General features: G+C 34.4%; 1 protein-coding gene and 1 long non-coding RNA gene across 7 annotated transcripts in view; one reads left to right on the top strand and one right to left on the bottom strand.

The window, feature by feature from the left end:
- Positions 1–20312, bottom strand: part of tenm1 (teneurin transmembrane protein 1) — a 339710-nt gene that overhangs the window by 69571 nt on the left and 249827 nt on the right. For all 6 annotated transcript variants that reach the window (XM_088596739.1, XM_088596742.1, XM_088596741.1 and 3 more), the window contains 5 exons: positions 15773–15967; positions 14362–14562; positions 8880–9065; positions 7223–7249; positions 6656–6802 (listed from right to left, as the gene is read on the bottom strand). In XM_088596739.1, coding sequence (XP_088452865.1) covers positions 6656–6802; positions 7223–7249; positions 8880–9065; positions 14362–14562; positions 15773–15967 — 756 coding nt within the window. The remainder of the gene's footprint in view (positions 1–6655; positions 6803–7222; positions 7250–8879; positions 9066–14361; positions 14563–15772; positions 15968–20312) is intronic.
- LOC148653804 (uncharacterized) overlaps positions 1–20312 on the top strand; it is an 84486-nt gene that overhangs the window by 60238 nt on the left and 3936 nt on the right. The gene's annotated exons all lie outside the window — the stretch shown is intronic.

The raw sequence follows: 20312 nt of genomic DNA on the forward strand, positions 1-20312 counted from the left end.
TGTTATCCAAGTTGTTACTCAAACAATAATTAGAATTTAACCTTTTTAACCTTAACTTATATGATTCAACTATGTCCCAGGCACAGAATACAGTATAGAACTGAAACTGATTTCGATGCAGGCATGAGACATTCTGCTGCATAAACATCAGAAATAAAATTTCTTGGAACATAATATCTCTGGAGTTGCCTGCTTAAAATGATAACCTTATGCTCCCAATCCAACATCCAATTACTTTCTTTTTAACAACAATGTACTCCTAAATCAATAGAGACTCAAAATTTAAAGCCTTAATGATAACTATGTCTAGAGGGGCATTGGTTGTTTGTTAAGATTAAAATGAGTGAAAATTAGGACATACTGCCTGCTAGATAACCAAATTTTAGGTCAACGCTACCTAGGGATAAATAGCAATTATAATTTACTCAGGCTAAATGTATTTACTTTTTTCTAACTCGGTATATATGAACCTTACCCAAGGAAACAAAAAGAAACACTACAGAAAGACTAATGGATTCCCCAAAGACTTATCAAATTAAATGTGTTCCATTATTTTTGCTTTATTCACAAGCCATAAAACAAAACCTGCCATCCTTATGTGCTGTCTATTAGCACCATGATTTAATTTGTGATCAATTAGAAAAAACGCATTAAGAAATTTTGCTTGAAACAAACAGCTATATTGAAAAACACAACTGGTAGACTTTTTTAATCTGATACCAGTTGTTGATATGTACCAATAAACAGACAATGAACATGTGAGACTCCTAACAAGAACACTTCCCAAACTTAAAATGGGTTACTTAGCCAAAAGAGGTCTTTACTATAGTTTGGATTCCATTATACTTGTAAGCCTTGATAAATTGGAATATATTTCAAGAGAACAGTTGTACTCTCCAATTAGAGCTAGTTACCAGGATGACTATGAGTTTGCTTTTATGAACAAGTAATAATTTTGAATAATTTCTGTATTAGCAGTGTTGGATTCCCAGTTCAAAGGGCAATGCAATTTGCAAATCCCTATATTACAGTATGTCAATGGAAAATTCTGTGAAAGTCCATTAATATACATGGCTAAATCTGTTTTAAACATCTTCATAAAAAAATGATGCATATTTTTTTCTTAATGCATTTATTTTACTAAAGACAGTTTACTGACTTCACAGACTTCAATACTTCCCGATTACTTCCAACAGATCTCTGTAAACTGAAATTTCAAATATATTTACTAAAGTGCATCAGATCATGAACTCAAATTATGATTATAAACTCAGAAATGTGCAGCTGGCTAAACTTTGTCAGATTATCTCTTAATCACTTTATTTGCGTAAGGTCATTAATTGCCATTTAGTTTTCATATCAATAGCTGTAATGAGGCTTCATTAAGGATATAAATGGTAACACTAATGAGCTCTTGATCAAATGAAGACAAAAACATGTTTTGGATTTGGATGTAGATTTCAATAGTGAGTAATTGAAAACAGCTGAATATTTCTTTCCATTCAAACCAACATCTGGTTGAATTGCATTTTTCTTTTTTTGCATCGTCAAACTAGAGTAAAAGCAGAAAAAGAACAACCAGAAAAAACAACCTTTAATCCATTAACATGAAGGATTGCAGACACAGGATTTAAAGAACCATGCATTGAAATCAAATTAACTATCTAAAACTAGGAAATATAGAAGGGTCTTTATATTTGTGAGGTTTTGGTACAGAGAACCTTTACAAAAGGACAAATTTATGCAGAAACAAGTTCACCCCTATACTGTTGCATAATCTACTACAGTATATAATGCGTATGGTTAAAAGAAATAAAGTAACACCTCTTTTAAGATAATTAAAGTACTAATGCATTGGTTTTACATTAAATAAAAATGATCAATTAAAAAAAAAAACCAACACCAAACATAAACTTACAGTAATCAGGTAAGATAAACACAAACCCCGCCTCCGCTTGCAGCCTGCACTTTCTCTCTCTGCCTCCATGATTAGCACACCCCACTGTTATGAAACCAGCAATAAAACTCTCAGTGGGTCTGTGAGCCTGTTGTTTCTAGCTTGTCATTCTCCACACAGCCAACACAGAACCTGGAGTGTTCGTAACAATATGAAAAGAAAACTACATTGAGATGCAAATGCTGGGTAGCAAGTACTTGGGCAGGAGATAGGGTGAGGCTATTTCACTACCTAGATTCATCTATCCATTCTAGTCGGTTGTACCACTAATTTTTAAATTGCGGTTAACAACCTTCAGGTTGGTTTGATCCCGCTCTGCTTTTCTTCCATACGAGACCCCATTGGCCAGACCGAATCGCAAATAAGCAAATTTGTGAAAGTTAAATTTGCAGATGTCGAGATCTTACTGCACAGTACTCCTGAGAAAAAAGTTGTTTATTAAATTCAAAGTTAAACTTTATAATGTCAGCCTTGGCACAGATAACTTCATTTGCAACTAGGGATACCACAGAAATTTCATAGTATCCCTGTGGACAAAATAGAAGAAAAACAAACACCATACAGTATACCAAGGGTGAATAAGGATACTGAAAGAAAAAATAAAAAAGCATAGCTTTGTGCAGTATTCTCTGACAGAATCATTTCCTCTGATAAAGATAGTGATTAAAGAGTTTCATCTGTGCCAGAAGATCTCTCCTGTTCTTCCTGGGAATTGTCAGCTTTAGAGTAACTGAGAAGTGGGGGAAGTAAGGGCTTTTGTCAGATATGGCACCTAACCCCAGACTTGCAATGCATCTTGAAAATGATAAATAGTCTGTTTAAACTGCGTCAGCCAATGTTCCCCAGTAAGGGGTCTGGGTTTGTTTAATAACAGTTTTTTTTTGTATAAACCCAACAAAGCATCTTCTATGTTTCCTTTTTCTGTTTTAATTTTCTAACATCCACCTGAACTCTTACAATCAGACTTCTAAAGTGTTTCTAAAACTGAAGATTATGACAATATTTTATTCTTTCCAAACATTTAGCAATGACAGATGTTGGTTAACAGATGTTGTGAACTGTTGTGACATGATACTCCAAAAAGAAAAAAAGTAGGAAAACTCTTCGATATTCCTTATTGCAATGATATGCCATGCTTCACTACTTGAATCTAAAAAAGTGCACTTAGCCAAAATCAGATATCAGTAAAAGACTTTTCATCAATTAGAACAGTTAAAAACATACAGCTAAGAGTAACTTATTGAACCACTCTGAGAAAAGACTGACACTTTTTTCCTCAAAATTAAAAAGAAATTTCAGCTCTGCCACTGCAAATAAACACATGCTGCACAATATCTAAAGTTTGATTTCTGAATAATTGACATCTTCCATATGGTGAAATGTATTAAAAGACAAGAAAATATATATTTTTCTGTTTTGCCTCACAGTTTGAATTGATCTATTAAATCTGTTTTGTTCCACAAGCAAAAAATGGGTAGTCTCTCAGTCTCAGGGCATTTCAGGGCCTTTTCTCCCATAGGGGCTACAAAACTAGTGAACCTGGCAGAATGAGGTCCGGCACTAACTTGGTGTGTCTGGGTGTGCACTGAGGACCAGCTCCATTAATGTTCAAGGCCAATGAGGCTGTATAATCCTGATTTACCTTCCCTTGTTAGTCTACAGGAACTGAAAGAAGCATTAAACCACTTTCACTAACACTACCAGCAAGAGGCCAAAAACAGTAAATCAATACCCATAATCTATTTACTTTGTTTTTTAAAGATGCTGCATAAGTAGAGTGATATATTTCTTTTGGTTCAATATGTGCTGTGTACACTTTATATACCATCGCATATAAAGTGTACACGAAAAATTAACACATCCTGCATGCAAGTCAATGAGCCAACACACATTTGAGCAATTGGCCATGAACAACTGTGAGCTGAGGGTTAATTTTCTCTTTTCTTTTTCTGATTTTCATGATATGTAATGCTGGGGGAATATTGCAGCTCCATCTTGATTCCTTTTGTTTTTTTCCACATGAAAAAGGAATATATTTTACTGCTAAAGATTGAAACTGACTATGTTGTTATCTAAAAAAAAAATGTTTTTTATAGGATTTAACTAATTTGATATTGTTTAGTGTAATTTATTACTGTAATAAGCTAAATGCTACGATAAAATTACATTTAGGCTTAATCATCATCTTGAGTGGGATCATTGTTTCTGTTGTGGATACTTTTTTGATAAGGATTACCCCAAACACATTTAGAAAATGAAATATGGAGGCTGTGATTGTTTACTTAAGCATTAAAAGTAACTCATTTAGCAAGATACTTAAGAGGATCTGTGTGGTGACTTTGGTTTTCCCTCCCCCCTTCTCTTTCCATCATGTTAAGCAACATATCCACTATCTAGTTAAAACTACAACAGTATTAGTGCCTCTAATCTAACCCATTGTGAATTAATGACCATACAGTAGGTCAATTTTGACTTAATACCAGATCTTTACCTCATGGGTACTACTCTGACAAAATCTGGTAGCTGAAACCAAAGTGACTTTGGAAGTTACTATTTTCATTATTAATATATTTTGCTGATGCTTTTATCCAGAGTGCTGTACATTTGTACTCACTGTAGCAGGGACCTGCTTGTTGCAGCAGGTGAGAGTGCCATGGCAACCGTCACACAGTGTTTGTAACTCATGGTTTCACAGCCTCATAAATTTAATGTGGTATGTTATCTGGTCTGTGGCCAGAATTTTATTCCACAGTCCTGGGGCAATGTTGTTCCAGGAGACTGTGCAACCACAAATCTCCCACAGCAAAAGTGTAAAATCCCACTGCTCCAGGACTGGACAACCAGGCTTCAGTCACATCCTGAGAATTATGGTGTGCTAAGGGAAGTTTTTTTTTGTCTTCACAACCATTTATTCATTTTTCCACAACCTTTCATTTTCCCAGATAAAAATATCTCAGTTCTTCCCCTAGGCTGCCTTCCAGGTGTTATCCTTTTTTATTTCTGGTTCCTGCGAGTGCTCCTTGGCTACTAACATTGTTTTAACCAATGAACTTATTCTCCACAATGATCGCTTGCAGTTGTAACCACCAGATTTATGCCTTACAATTTCATTCTCCCTTCCTTCAGTCAACCATGGGGTCTCGAAACCATGACACCCAAACCCCCACCAGGTTTTGTGAGCCATAATATTCAGGAAAAACAAAACTTCCCCCGTCTTTTTCTCCCTTAAGAGATAATCACCTGTTATTTAACATAGCCTTCTTTGCTAACCCTAACCCTGTGCAACAGATCCTGTTTGACCAGGACACTTCTGAATAACCAATCTCAGGACCTCTGATACAGCAGCATTTGAGTTTGCTGTTGCTTTCTAGTAGACCTAGTCTACACAGTTACTTTTTTGACTAAATTGTAATGGAGATATTTTTATCCTAAACCAGCAGATACTGTTTTAACCTTCGAACATTTTAACCTTCAGGAAGAACCATAACTCCTAATGAAGGAGTACACTTTGGGGAGAGAGAAACTCTGAGATAACTATCTGAATAGTGGCTAAACGTTGCAGATAAACCATAGGGAGAGGTAACCATGATTCTCCCATTCCACCTTCTCTTCTGTGACAAAACCCAGAGAGATGGAACTTAACCATAATTTAACAGGCTGGCTCCTTTAACTGAGAAGATGTTCTAAGACATCTAACCAAGTATGACACCATACTATACTGGGAGACTGATCTAACCACGATCTCGAAGAGATAACCTGAGAGACTTCTTCAACGTACTCAAAGAAAAACCTCATTTACAACAGATGCAGCAGAATGCCCCGTTGCCACCTTGTGCAAATTCCTGCACTTAACCTGCTTACAAATGCTCACCCCTATCTCGCTTTGAATTGTCATAACCTTAATCTTAAAGCACTCTTCAGAGGCCTAAACCAAGAAAGCCTGCTCAGAGTGACAGCTGCTTCTTAATACCATTCATACAGCTGGGTATTTTACTGAAGCAATCTGAGCAAACTACCTTTTTCATACAGGCAGCAGCAACACCCCATCTGGGATTTACACGCAGCCTTCTAATTAAGAGTCTAATACCCTAACCATTACCCCACACTGCTTTCTCCAAAACAAGTATAAAACAGAAATCAACAGCCCAATAAAACCCTAATAATTCAAAAATGGAATTTTCTGTATTTGTTTCTTCATATTATTTTTTGTTTCCACTGTGGAATTGTAAATTGGACACTTCAGCAAAATGTCCAAACAGAAAAGAGACACCTTGAACAGAAAATCTATCTCGTCATCTGTAAAATGCAATTTTGTTATTGGTTTTGTCAGACGTGTGCTCTTTATTTTGTGGATATGCATTTTTTTGTATTTCTGTAGAGCATTCAAACATCAACCTAAATTTCAATGACGAAAATGATTTTTTGAAAAGCAGAAAATTATTACATATACTGTATTTTTGTAATTTGGCTTATGGTATAGCAAATTGTAAAGAGCTGTTTATTTACTTTTTTTCTCCTCTTCTTCTTCGTTGGAAAAAAAGAAGAAATCCTACAAAGAGCTTTGATTCTCTATGTGGAATGAAAGGTGGTTGCCAAATTAACTTCTAATTTTCTGGATTTCAGTACCTGAAAGGGATCGAACCATATATCAGATATACTTTAAAGAGAGATAAAGTATTCTTTCCAAAGGACCCTTACCTCCATCATTGTCTATGTTATCATCACACACCATCTCCATTATGACATTACATCCTATTCCACTCCAGCCTGGCTGACAAACACAGTGCCAGCCATTCTGCTCAAGGGTACACCTTCCATTGCCATTGCAGAGGCCAGGGCAGCCATCTGTAAAAAGGATGGGAGGAAGTAAAATAGAGTCAAATCTTGAGTGCCTGTCTGTGAATGTTGTAATCTAAGAATATACGAAATCACCTCTGATAAAAGAGAACATCTTCATAGCTTGCCATTTGTCACACAACAAAGCATTACAATCATCATTTCACAATTATTTAACCTATATAATTTATTTTAGGGGATGACTGAAACAAAACTGGATAAAGTAACATTTCAAAAATAGTTTAATAAATACCCATTATCTTTCACGCATTACAAATTCCCATACATAAAATAATACCAGTCTTAAAATATGCAATAATTTTGAGTGCTGAAACTTGTGCATAATTTTTAACTGTTCATTTAGTGAAACCATTATTAGTTTTCTGCACTGCACACAGTATGAGTCTTGTATTTAATTACGTAACATACCTTTAACAACAACATCCAAGTAGTGTGCTGGTGAGAAAAGAAATAAAACCGTTAGACTGCAATGTTTCATTTTTTAATACCAATATACGCAAATAAATCATTCAGCCATCGTTGGACACTTCAGTCAAAGTTTTATGCTTTGCTTGATATTTTTAGAGAAGCAGTAACCTATTCTTTAATTTTCTTGTTTAAATGCAAATAAGAACCCGATGATTTCTCAGCTAAGCTATCCCCATCAGGGAAAAAAGCTAATTGTGATTCTACTTTTCTGAAAATTTGAATGTGATCTCTTGGCATTGTGAGGTTTCACTAGCACTATTTTGTTTCTGCTTTAGCTTTTTTCCATATTCTGCAGAACTGCTGACAATTACCTTAAGTTTGTGGTTCTGTTTTATTCTGTAGTAACAACATACTAATATAATCATGATACAAGTTTTAAAATAGAAGTAGGGAAAATGACAACCCTTCATAAGAGAAAGGATTCTGATTTTAGACTGATCGTGACCACTTTGACTTGGTTACCTTGCTATACTTTAAAACTCTAATAATTGGCAATGAATCTAATATAATTTATGTTTGCTTTCATAGAAATATAAAATGAACCTGCTTCTGCTTACACTTTGAAGAAACATTAAAATATCAGAGTCTGGGTGTTGGTGAAAGAAGAGCTGTTTATTCTTGTGCACATGGGAGAGCAGCTTGCAAAAGCTAGTCTCCCCGAAAGATGTTGCTCAGCGCTTTTTATAGACAGTAACAGACAGGCTTCCTACTTTTGACACAGATTACCTAATCCCTAAAACGAATAACTAGTTTTCAGTCAAACTCGAGTAGAGAAAAACAACTTTTAATTAAGACTTTCGTTATTGCTCACAATCGCAAAACAAGACATTCGACTTCCCTTTTTACTACATTTAAGACATGAGCTATACTTTTCCACTGACCTATAGATGCCCCCTGGTATGTTTCCACTTGCCAGGGTTATAAGCAGTTAGGAAGCTAAAAGATAAGCAGTTTGTTAGCTTTTATAAGATCTATGACACTCCTTCAACTTTGATCACTTTGATGTTTACATAAAATTTTTCTTTCTCTTTTAAAGCAAAGTTCTTTATATGCTTACTATTGTATATTGGATTACACACTAAATTCAGTTTCTTGTCCTAGCCGCTTTTTTCTGACATGTTGTCATCACTGGGTCTGACCCTTTTTATGGGTTATGGGTCGTTTAAACTCAATCCAGCAGTCTGTTGTATAAAGATGCTTTTGATTCTGATGTTTTCAGTTTAGCATGTTAGTAATATTATTTTTTACTTCTTATGTTTCATGTGTGGTTTGAGGATGAGTGTTTTGGAGATGCCCAAAAGATCAGCAGCTTTATGATGAGTGTTCTATAAATACAGTACATATGATTTTAAATATAACAAATATAAATCAGTTATAGCCTTAACTGAACTAATAATCATTTTTCTTTGTTTTGACAAGTAGAACTTTTAAGTTACTTTCAAAGTTACGGTATGAAACACCATACAGGAGATAAAAGGTAAATTCCCTAATGTTCAAGAGCTTAAAACAACTCAATGAATCGTATTAAGTTAATTATGGATTCAACTGTGTAATAGGGAGACCTGGGAACTGCTATATACTGTACAGTTCGACTCACCAATAGTGCAATGCTCTCCCTCCCAGCCAGGGCTACACTCACACTTCCCATCCTTGCACTGCCCATGTTCCTCACAGCGAGGATGGCACGTACGCTGGTCGCAGCCAGGCCCTTCCCAGCCTTCCTCACACTGGCACTCTCCTCCAGAGCACACACCATGGCTGCCACAGTCCACAGGGCACAGCTCTGTAAGAGACAGGGGACCGTGTGTGACAGAAGAATTGTCACCTTGTATCTAGATTGTGTCAAATCCAAGAAGCTAAGCAAGGCTGGGCCTGGCTTTTATTGTGATGGGCACCTCTAAGGAAAACCAGGAAACTGTTGGACCAGTGGAAGTGTGGCAGCACCATACTGTAGGAGGTGTTGTGCTCAGGATGGAGCTTTAAACCAGGGTACTGACAGCTGACTAATATGAATATAATAAGAAAAGTTGAAAATGAAGGCCCATTTGGGCCAAATTACAGATAATTGTATATATGTGTATTGATGCCCATCCCTAACTGAATGTTAGCTTCTATTTACTGTAAAACTGTGTTTAGGTATGTACAAAGTGTGTGTAGTTAGGAACAGCTGACAGATGATGTACAGACATCTTCACCTTATAAATGACTTTTTTACAAAAAAGTATCTAAGAGAAAACAAGAGAGTTGTACTCCCTATGTTAAGCACGATTGTTACTGTAGATAACAATGTAGATTGTTATTGTGGTTTTGTGCAAAGAAAAAAATCTAAATCATGCTAGACCACTGCAAAATGTCTGAACTTCATCTGAGCCACATTAATTTGAATCTGTATTGATTCCAGGGAATAAAATGTTGAAGAAGCTAACAATATGAAAGCACAAGCTTTTCTGTAATATCATATAGTAGTGCTTTTCCACATATGCTGCTTAAACTCAATACTAAAACAATTGTCTAGTGGTTATCATTCTACTTTTACAGAAACTGGACCTATTTATTTATTTTACTTCCAGTCTCGACCAGTTGGATGTATTAAACCAACAGCAAAATCTAGGAGCTAAACAGTAAAGGTGTCAACAAAATGTTCTGTGAGGACAAAATGTTGCCATGAAACATGTTCTGTTCTGTCAGAAAATGTTCTGCAAAGGAAAGAAAAGTTTAGATACACTGAGAACCCTGCAAAAGAATCACTTAGAGCACCTATACCTCTGCCATATACTATAATTCAAGACAGAAGGACGTAATTAAAATAATACACCCCTTTACATTTAATGTTTCCACACATTAAATTAAAAGGGCAGAAATTCATCCAAAGTTTCTTTTATGATTAACTCAGGCATCTATTAAATCATTAACTTAGAAACTCCATGCCAATCTTACCTTAGGTAGTGTTATCTTATACTGTCAAATAGTGGAATGAATTAAAAAACGTTAAAAGAATATTAAAGTAAATCTTTCCTATCCTTTTAATGCTTTGTGAGCCTAGGGTATCTAACCATAAAATGGAATAATCTAAAAAAGTCTCATAATCCTGAAGTCTGAAAATGGAAAAAAAACGTATTAATATTTTTGCTGTAAATTTAAGCTTCTTCCTTGTGCGGCAAGTGCCAGCATCCCACACGACAGTATTCAAAGTTTTGATATTCTCATTTTTAATAATATACAATGAATAATTTCCATGAAAATTGAAAGTTCATATTATGCAACACTGGGTAAAGGAACTGCTGGAGGCACTCAAAGGCCACTTATTCAAATGCAATAAAAAGTTATTTCAATTTAAATATACTTCGCTGTTAATAACTACATTAAAATTGCACAGATCACCATGACTTTTTAAAAATTACATTATTGCAGTGGTTCCAAAACAAGACGACTTTTTTCATTTTATATTCACTAATGATTAAGATTTTTCCATACCGAAATGATGCCCTGGAACGTGAACCAAAGACAACTTCAAGATGAAATTCACCCTTGCTTAAATGACAACGTCTGAATGACAATTCTTTTCTCAACCTCCTCCAAAATGTATTTGCTTTTCTTAATGTTCTTTGCTACTGCACACTTAATCATAAGAAAAAAAAACTAAAAGTAAACATCCCCCTATTGATTCTTTTTATTGATACGAATATTAATTTTTATAACTTCACAAGAAAGCAATAATGATTAAATTAGAAACATTTATTAATTTTATACATCCAGGAACCTAAACATAGATATTAATAATGCTTCAGAGCATTCTGTATCTTTTGCTGCTCTTTTAAAACTGCACATTATCGGTTTAAATAGACACACAGCTCAAGAAATATTTATAAAACATTACAATGAAAAACAAAATGAAGCAAGAAATAAAAGTGCTGTTTTTGTGTTTTACCCACAAAATACCAGTATTATGTTTAAAGAAAATTACATCATAACATATTATTTAAAGGAAAGAAAATCCCACTACTACTCCAAAGCACTTTGTTCCTGGTAAGGATCTTGAGGGAAGAAAGTAGGACTGTGTGCTGGATAGGATGGTAGTCCATCTTAGCACACCCACACATAACTCAGAAACACCTAGTAATCTAACTAGTTAGCTGTCTTTGGAATGTAAAAGGAAACCAGGGCACCTGGTGAAAATCATGTGATCATAGGGAGAACATGAGCCCAAAGAGCCTGTCCAAAACTGAACCCAGGGCCTCAGAGTTTGGCAGTAACAGTGATAACTGCCAATCCACTCTGTCATCCTAAAAGTAACATCCTTTTGCGCAAAAAATTATAATCTATCCCCAAAGAAACTATGTGATCTGTCAATGTATACATTAACAAAGAATATATAAAGAGGATAAAGTATATAGATTTATAAATATTTTTTCTTCTGGACTGCATACTGGATTTGTTTTTTCATTTTTGCTGACACCTTGCTCAATATATAGCTTTTGAGTTTTGTTCTCACAAAGGTAAACAGCAAAATGAATGATCCTTCGGAGTGTTTCATTCACAAATCGTTAGAAAGCGGATAAGAAGTTCAGTTTTAGTTTTAGAAGCTCAGTTTTATCTTGATTTTTTGAAGGACATTAAGCTGCATTAAATTATATATGAGTCATTTGGAACACATTTCCAACATCTTGACACCAGGTGGCATCATTTTTGGTACACCACCAGGGAGAAACTGGTTTTCATAATGCAATTTCAGCATTGTGCACAATTTAGGCTCATGTGTTAACTGAATACTTAATTAGCTTTTAGCTTCAAAATGATCTACATAAGTGTATTTGCTTAAAATATCTCAAATCATTGACATATTAAAAGGATAATCATTTTTCTCAGTTACTCATTTTCCAGATTGAATTGCATTTAGTACCTGGGATTATGCAGAAAAAAAAGTAAAAGAGAAGCAGAATTCGGGAATATAAGGAAATAAACTTTGATGGACAAACAGGAGGCATCACATTGCACAAAATGCTGAAGAGTAAGATTATGGAAGAAGTGTTTCAGACAGGTTGATGAAATTTGATTAACTTTATGAAGTACAGACTCCAGGTCATTCAAGTGTGAGATCTGATGACAAACCATTTTGATGACTTAGCAAGGGAGTACTGCAGCTGTGAATTAGTAGAGGAGACAATGCAATTTATTTTACATTCAACAACTGTCATTAAAGGTGCAATAGATACAAGACATTCTCATATTTAGATGGCACCTTTGAAAGAACCTCTGAAACTCACCTGTCTGCTTTTACGTGCCTATTATCTTCGCTTCAAAAAGATATATTTTGTGCATATTTTTTAGATCTGTATACTCTTGAAAATATGACACAGCACAATAATTTCAGTAATGAACACAGACATTTAGCTGTGATTGGCTACTCATTTCTCCAATAAAGTAAAGCTGAGTTGTAAAAATTATTCATCTGTTGCTGGTGCTGGTAGGTAATAAGCTTTTTTTTGTTTGAAAATAATAGGTTTGGAGTATGTTTTTGAATAAGCTTTTTCTTGTTTGAAAATAATAGGTTTGGAGTATGTTTTTGGTTATTGCCAAGAGTAAGGATCAGCTTTGTTATTCTCTTCTCACTCAAAACTCAGGTTTTAGTACAGTTAATTAATAAAGAGTACTTTTAGATATTTTGTTTGTAGGGTCCACAAACTATTAAATATATGCTTGTCACTTTCTTCAAAGTCATATATTTTCAAGATAATTTCAGTTTTCTGAATCTCTGTAAAATTTCAAATAAATTACATAATCTGTTAAACACAGTACATGGAAACACATTTTTTACAAACCAATATATTTCTCACTGATTCTTCCTGACAGAGGAATTGAGCTTAATTAACATGGTGTAACACTGAAATGTATTATTTTTTATAAAGAGCAAAACTGCAATCAGATGCATCATTTCTGGGTGCAGTAAGAATGTAATCACCATGTCAGAGTGTTGATTTCATTCACTAGCTCTGATTTGGAATGGTGTTTGTCAGAATCCACTGGCAGTCCCTGAAGAATGCCAGTGATTCCCGAAGCTCTGGCTGAAATGCCCAAGCTACTGTAAATGAGTTAATAAAGACTAACTTGCACCTGCAGAACACAAAAAGAGGCACACAACTTTACAATTAAACAATCAAATCAAATTAGCAAAAATATGTCTGTCTACTTCCCTAGAAATGCATTACAATGCCCGCAAGAACTAGAGGGAATGAAGTGATATCTTGAAACAAAGCAACACAAAGTGTTCATACTTTTGAAGTCACAAGGCAAAATCTAATTTACACTCAGCATGTAAAAGAAATTATCACAAGATGTGCTGGTAGTAAGCTGTGAATTAAGTTTGTTAAGGTGCCCCTGATAGATGTGTAATCATTGTTCCTAGGAAAACACAATCATTTACTTGTGCCTAGAGAGTTGATTCCAAGATATTAGTTAAACTGTCCCCTTTAAGCTGACAAAATAATTGCAAGATTAATGAGAGTTTTACATATTATTGTTAATAAAAACAAGTATACACAAAAAATATAAACTGAAACATTTAAAATGTTTCAAACAGATTTGTCTCATTGAATATATTTTCCCAATCTGACATCCATTTTCTGATTTTATTAATTTTATTTTTATTATTCATTTTCTTCTTCTTAACAACAAAACCACAAAAAAACAGCCTCTAAATATTGTGATGCATGTTTGCTCATTTCTGCATGGGTAAAACAACTTTTGTGCAATTACGTAATGTTCCTGCATACATACAACAAAGAAAGAAAACAGTGCATTGAATGTAAAACTCCGTTTTAAACTTTATAGTTTTGCTTTACACTGCTTCAATAGGACATTTTATATACCTTTTTTTTAAGTTTCTAAGGCAAGCCTGAAAAAAAGATGTTGAACAAAACATTAGCTGCAGTTTAGTAACACTTTTCTGTGAGAGGAGTATGGGACTACACAACTGTGATTTGTCTGTCATTTGTGAAATGAATATTCAGGAGTAAATGTGGCCTTTTCTGTTGACAATCCATTGCCCTAAGACATGGTACTGTTGACCGGAGACATCTCACCTGTGGAGCAGTCACTACCAGTCCAGCTGGAGTCACAGGAACAGGTTCCTGTCTCAGGCAGGTAGGACCCGTGGCCTGAACATTGTTCCCGGCAGGAAGGGAGGGGGGTCTCACAGTTCGCACCCCCCCAGCCTGGCGAGCACAGACACTCCCCCTTTACACACACGCCTTGGCCAGAGCACAAGGGATCTAAGCAGTCCACTGAGGAAACATGTACGTGTAGACGTTATGCATGGAACATGATTCTGTACAGTAAAATACAATTGAATGAAAAACAAATAACTAATTCATTTTACAATACATTTAGGAGTTTTTAATAAGAAGAGGTATGGTGCTCCATTTATATAAGAAAAATAACATCTGCGTGTTTATTATCTGAGTGTGAAGGCCATGTACTTGAAATTGGGACAACATCGCAGTGAAGAAGCTGCGGCAGAGATTGTTTATTGTTCTCATTCTATTACATTTTGTTGAGAACCAGGTTGAAATATGTTAAGGTAACTGGTTTATGTTTTTACTGATTTAAAAAAAAAAACTTGGCATTGTAATTAGCAAACATGATAAAAATGTAATCCAATTAAAACAGCAGCATCCATCCTTTTTTTGAAAAATACATTTATGTGTTTGAGCACAACTCTCGTTCCCTTTCAAATAAAGGGAATAAATGAGCATGATTCATCTGGTGGGTTCTGGAGTGTGATGCACATGGAGGAGAATCATTCATAATTTACATCATCTGAAATACGACTAGGCCATAATTATATCAAATGCATTTTCCCTGATATTTTTGCAAAAACATAAATAAGAAACAAAGAAAATCCTGATGTTTTCTATACACGCTACATACAAAAACAGCTCATATACAACAAAATTAGACTTATTACCACAGTAAGAAACCTCAGTGATTTAAAGGTCTGTATTTAGTAATTTCATATCATAAAATATAAATGCTTCTAATTTGTATTTTTCAATATTTCGAAGATGTTTAAATTACCATGTATCATAAATAAGACAATTTTATATAACTCATAACTCAGCAATTATTATGTGCATATTAATGACAGCATGTACTACTGTATGTGACTATGGACAATTTGCAATAATTACACAACACCAGTGAATGAGTGATTTGCAAAATTAGCTTTTTCTCCTTTTTATGTCACAATATTCTTTTCAATATACGTGATTCAGGTCAGTACATATCTTTTGTCTCCAGCGTTTTAAAATTGTTACCATTATATAAATAATACCTTTGGTTCTTCTTAAAAAACAGAAATCTATGGGATTTAATAGCTTGTTTTCTAAAGAATATGGACTCTATTCTTTGGTACAAGGTAGTAATTTTTTAAACAACTGCTACCCATACATAGTAAATTTGTGTTCAAAAACAAAAGTGAAGCTTAAAAATTACCTTGTTCACAGTTGGTGCCCTTATAGGTGGGAATACAGACACACACCCCTTTGATGCAGCTGCCATGATTGGAGCAGGTAGGGTCTATACACTGGTCCTCCTGAATGTCACACTCTGGACCCTTCCAGCCAGGATGACAGAGGCAGTGGCCCTTTTCATATTCCCCATTTCCACTGCACAGCACCGGGCAAGAATCTTAAACAAAAAGACGGAGTTTTGATAAATAATAATAATGAGAAGAAGAAGAAACTTAATTTCATATACAGTAGCCCTTAAAAGTAACCCCTCAAAGCATTTTACGGTGAAAAAGGGTTAACAAGGAGAAGAGGTAACAAAATTTGCACAATTGAAAGCAAGAATTTAGAATGCAAGAACTGATTAAGTAAAAGCACTGAAAACAAAGGTTTTGAGTCTGGATTTGAAAGCGCTCAGAGAAGGTGAGTCTCTGATATCCTTTGGGATAGAATTCCACAGCTCTAGGCATAGCGAGAGAAGGTCCCGTCACCCTTAATGTGTAGACGAGCTTGGGGATAAACCGGAGACCAGAGTCAGATGAACAAAGGTTGCGAGGTGGGGAGTAGAAGTAAGATAATAAGTCAGACAGGTATTTTTAATAATCTTTGCCAACTCTTTTACGCTTTAGGATATTCACATCATGTCTCTTTGTTGCATTTTAACACAGAACACTTTCAGAAAACACTTCTCAGACCTATATTATAGGATACTACAATATACATAATATACTGTACTGTACATGTGTAGTCATAGTTATTTAATTAAGGTAATTTGTGGTACTCATTGATTGATCTGCATGAGCTCCAGCAAACCTTTTCAGAGGCCTCTATGAAAGTCTTTTCCCAGAAAACATTAGTTAACCACCTCACTTTCAGACATCTGCTAATACAGAATAAATGGGAAAAACAAGCACATGTTTCGCAGCACACAGCAAACAAATACACTGCTCTCCTGCACACTACACTTCATTCCATGAAATCCAGTTGAGTCACACAGTGTTTCAATTTGTTCAAGTGGCAACAGAACTGAACTCCTGAAACAGCAGCTAGCTCAAAGATTGTGTAGGCACCCTCTGGGCTTTTATAGAATGTAGCATGAAAATTGCCGTTTATGAATATAAAAAGTAAGCTGTGCTTCCAGACAAAAGAGTCTCAGCAACACAATTCTTCACTCAACCAAGTATAATATACTAGACATAAAGTGATTTAGAAATTTGGGGAAAAAAAGTCTTGCTTTTTGGATATAAGCATGTAGCAAGTTTTACTTGAGTCTACCTTTCCTTTCTAGGAGGGTTTCTTGGCATCTCTCAGTGAATATTTATAATGCTGTTGCACTTGTTTGTAGCCACTATAATGCAAAACTCACCAGTTTAAAAAAGAAAAGCTTTTGTGGCAAGAGTAACAACTTGTTAACCTAAAGAAATGTTTTTTTCACTTATACAGTATATAGTATGAAACGAGGTTATAATGCCTCAGACGCTGTTAAGAATCTCAGTACATATACACTAACAATATGAAAATAATTGTAAGCTGCTTGCAAGAAGTGGAAATTTACTGTAAATGCCTTTCAATGCAGGTTAATTCCTTCACAGTGTGATATAATTTAAGATTCTGGAGTGTTTGTGTTGATGTATTCCTTAATTTTTGCTTTAAGCTTTCTTCTTAATTAGATCCCTACTTTTTTAAAGATGGTAATTGACAATTGACAGTAAACAGAAGTGACCAAATTGTGCCTTCCTTCTAAAAGGGGTTAACTGTACACTGAAAAACAAAGCAAAATCAAAGATGTTTTTTTTTCTCATTTTGATCAAAAGAGGAAATTAAAAAAGGTATTCCCTAAATCATGTACAGGTAACTGTGATTTACTTAAAATCCAGCTTTGCATAAACAGTTGAGTGTGGCCTCAGTCTTGTTCTGTGTTGCCTTGTGTGCGTACTGTATCTTCTCTTATATGTGCATTGTCTGGAACATTTTCCTATGCGTGTTTCCAGTGTTACCCTGTTAGTCAAAACTGAAAAGCATACTAGTGATATGACATGTGCGGATGCTGCAAAAAAGAGCCATATAATTGCTCTGCAAGAGCATAACTTTAATGTTAAAGTACTGTACAGGTCACAGTGATAATAATATAGTACTAGTAGTTTTATATCATTACAGTACTGTAATAATAATGATAATGATACACATTTTGAGAACATACCATATAAGAGTTATGACTTACAGTTATGTATATTTAGTTTATGTAAGGTCATGTAGAACCTAATTTTTAATTTCTCAGATTGCAACATTGCATGGTTTGAGACATTTTCCACATCCTGCAGCAGCTGTTGCTGCTTCAATTTGTCTACAGAAGATATATTCGAAATTATAATTTAATTAATTTTAGGCATGATGAATCTTGCGCTAATTATGGTCTAATGCTACAATATTTGACTTCAAAAAGTATATATTCAAAATGTTTAAGAAAATAATCTAACTGCTAGTAGTAGAAGTGCTTACTTCTTTAAAATTCTAAAGAAGGGACTATTATAAATGTACTGTAACTGTACTGATTTGGTGGTGTTGAGCACATAATGCCCTGTAGATATTGAGTAACGATACCAGACATAGTAGACAACAGCAAATTAAAAGGTGAAAATATTTTTTAAATGACATGAGATAAGTGTGTGTAAATAAATATCTGAAAACAACAGAAATCCACAGGCAGCTCCCACTTTTTTTTACTAATATAAATTACATACTTTGGCCTTTGACTGTTTCTACATTCTCCATACCAGGTATTTGTTTTTCCTGTTGTGGTGGTCTCATTTACAATTTAAATGAGCATATGTTAATTTAATCAATTTCCCTACGGGATTAATAAAGTATTATCTATCTATCTAATTTAATCAATCAAGAACAATTGTATACTGAGGCTTTTAGGAGAGAAAAGTGCATCTTTATTGCCAACCATGCCAAAATGCAGTCCTTAATACCTCTGTATAATAAAAAAAGCAAAAGCAAACAGAAAAGTTAAAGCAACCCTGCTTTAATAAATACTGCATAGTTCCTGGAAGTGAATCATTTAATTAATTTGTATTTTGCTTCAATGACTTTTCTATAATGTGTGAAAGCATGAAAAAAAATATTGCTGTTGTTTACTAGTCCAACTCACCCCTTTTTTTTGTATATTCTAAATAAATATGATTCAAAGCCTGGAGTTAAGTACATTAGGTTTTTAATGTTTGACACATATTGCTTGTGGTAAAGAACAAAAATAATGAATCACAGCATACAATGATTAAGGCTTGTTTAGTTTTCAAAGCAGCTAACTATTCTTGTCAGGATGTAATGTTCCCACGTCAAAGCAGAATGTAATCCAATAATGAACCACAAAAGAAATCTTAATAACACAAAAGATTATGTTCTTTTCTTGTTTAGCTTTTACGTTTTTTAGTATCTAGAACATCACTTGTCCTTATCCTGGTATTACTTCCTTCAAAATACTTTACACTGCATGTGATGAACATTTTAACTGTCTCCAAATTTGCAATTGATATTTAGCCACACCATTGGCGTAATAAATTCTGATTGCTTAGTGAAAGGAAAACAGGAGGATAATCTTGTGGATTTTCTTGTGAACCATATTTCTCTGTATTTTCCATTTTCCTTACCAGTGGGTAGAATAAAGTTTGAAAAAACTAAAAATGTTTGTTATGTTGTATAATGACAATTGCCAAAAAAAAGGAACTTAAAATAAGGATCTCTTTAACATTTAAATTTCTTTCTGTGTACTGTGCTTTTTATCATACAGTCACAATATTTCACAAAAAAAACATTTAAATCACAGTATTAGCATGATATAATTTGACTGATATTTACTTAGATATTTTAATTGATTCGTGGCATCATAAACTGGAATGAACAAAGACATCTTTGTAGTATCTTCATTAAGCAGAAATTAGGTTAACAAAATAAGTTTTATATCACATAATGCTTGTTTTTTCTGATGCATAATATCATTATGTCTTCTTGTCCTCCAAACCCATACAAGGTCTCGGCAACCTTTCTAGTTTTCTGCTAGTAGACAGAAGCTCTCAGTTAGCAGCAGCACTTATCCCTGATGGTCTATTAGTCTCCATATCAACTCTGGCATAGCTCCACATTGGGATCAGTAATGGGCACATTACATTCGCTACAATAATTCCAAGGGATAACGTTCAAAGGAGAGAAAGAAAGGTGTAGGATCAGATAAAAGTAATAGACCCAAAGAAGCAGAGAACAGTTTATTTGAATCCAAAAAAGAAATAAAAATCGATTGCAAAGGGTTTCAGCACAAATTCTAGTCACCTTAAAGTCAGGACTGCAGTAATGCATTAAATAAATATAAAGAAGTTATATTTAGGAAACAAAGTTCACTAAAGGTTCTATTTTGCTTTTAAAATGGAAAATGCCCTTTCCGTGCTTTGTTATTTGTACATGTAGATTTACTAAATGTATTTTTATTAACCTATTTTGCGTTTATATCACATTATACACAGCATATT

Source organism: Lepisosteus platostomus, chromosome 10 (genome assembly GCF_059453375.1).
Source record: "Lepisosteus platostomus isolate fLepPlt1 chromosome 10, fLepPlt1.hap1, whole genome shotgun sequence".
NCBI classification, from domain to species: domain Eukaryota; kingdom Metazoa; phylum Chordata; class Actinopteri; order Semionotiformes; family Lepisosteidae; genus Lepisosteus; species Lepisosteus platostomus.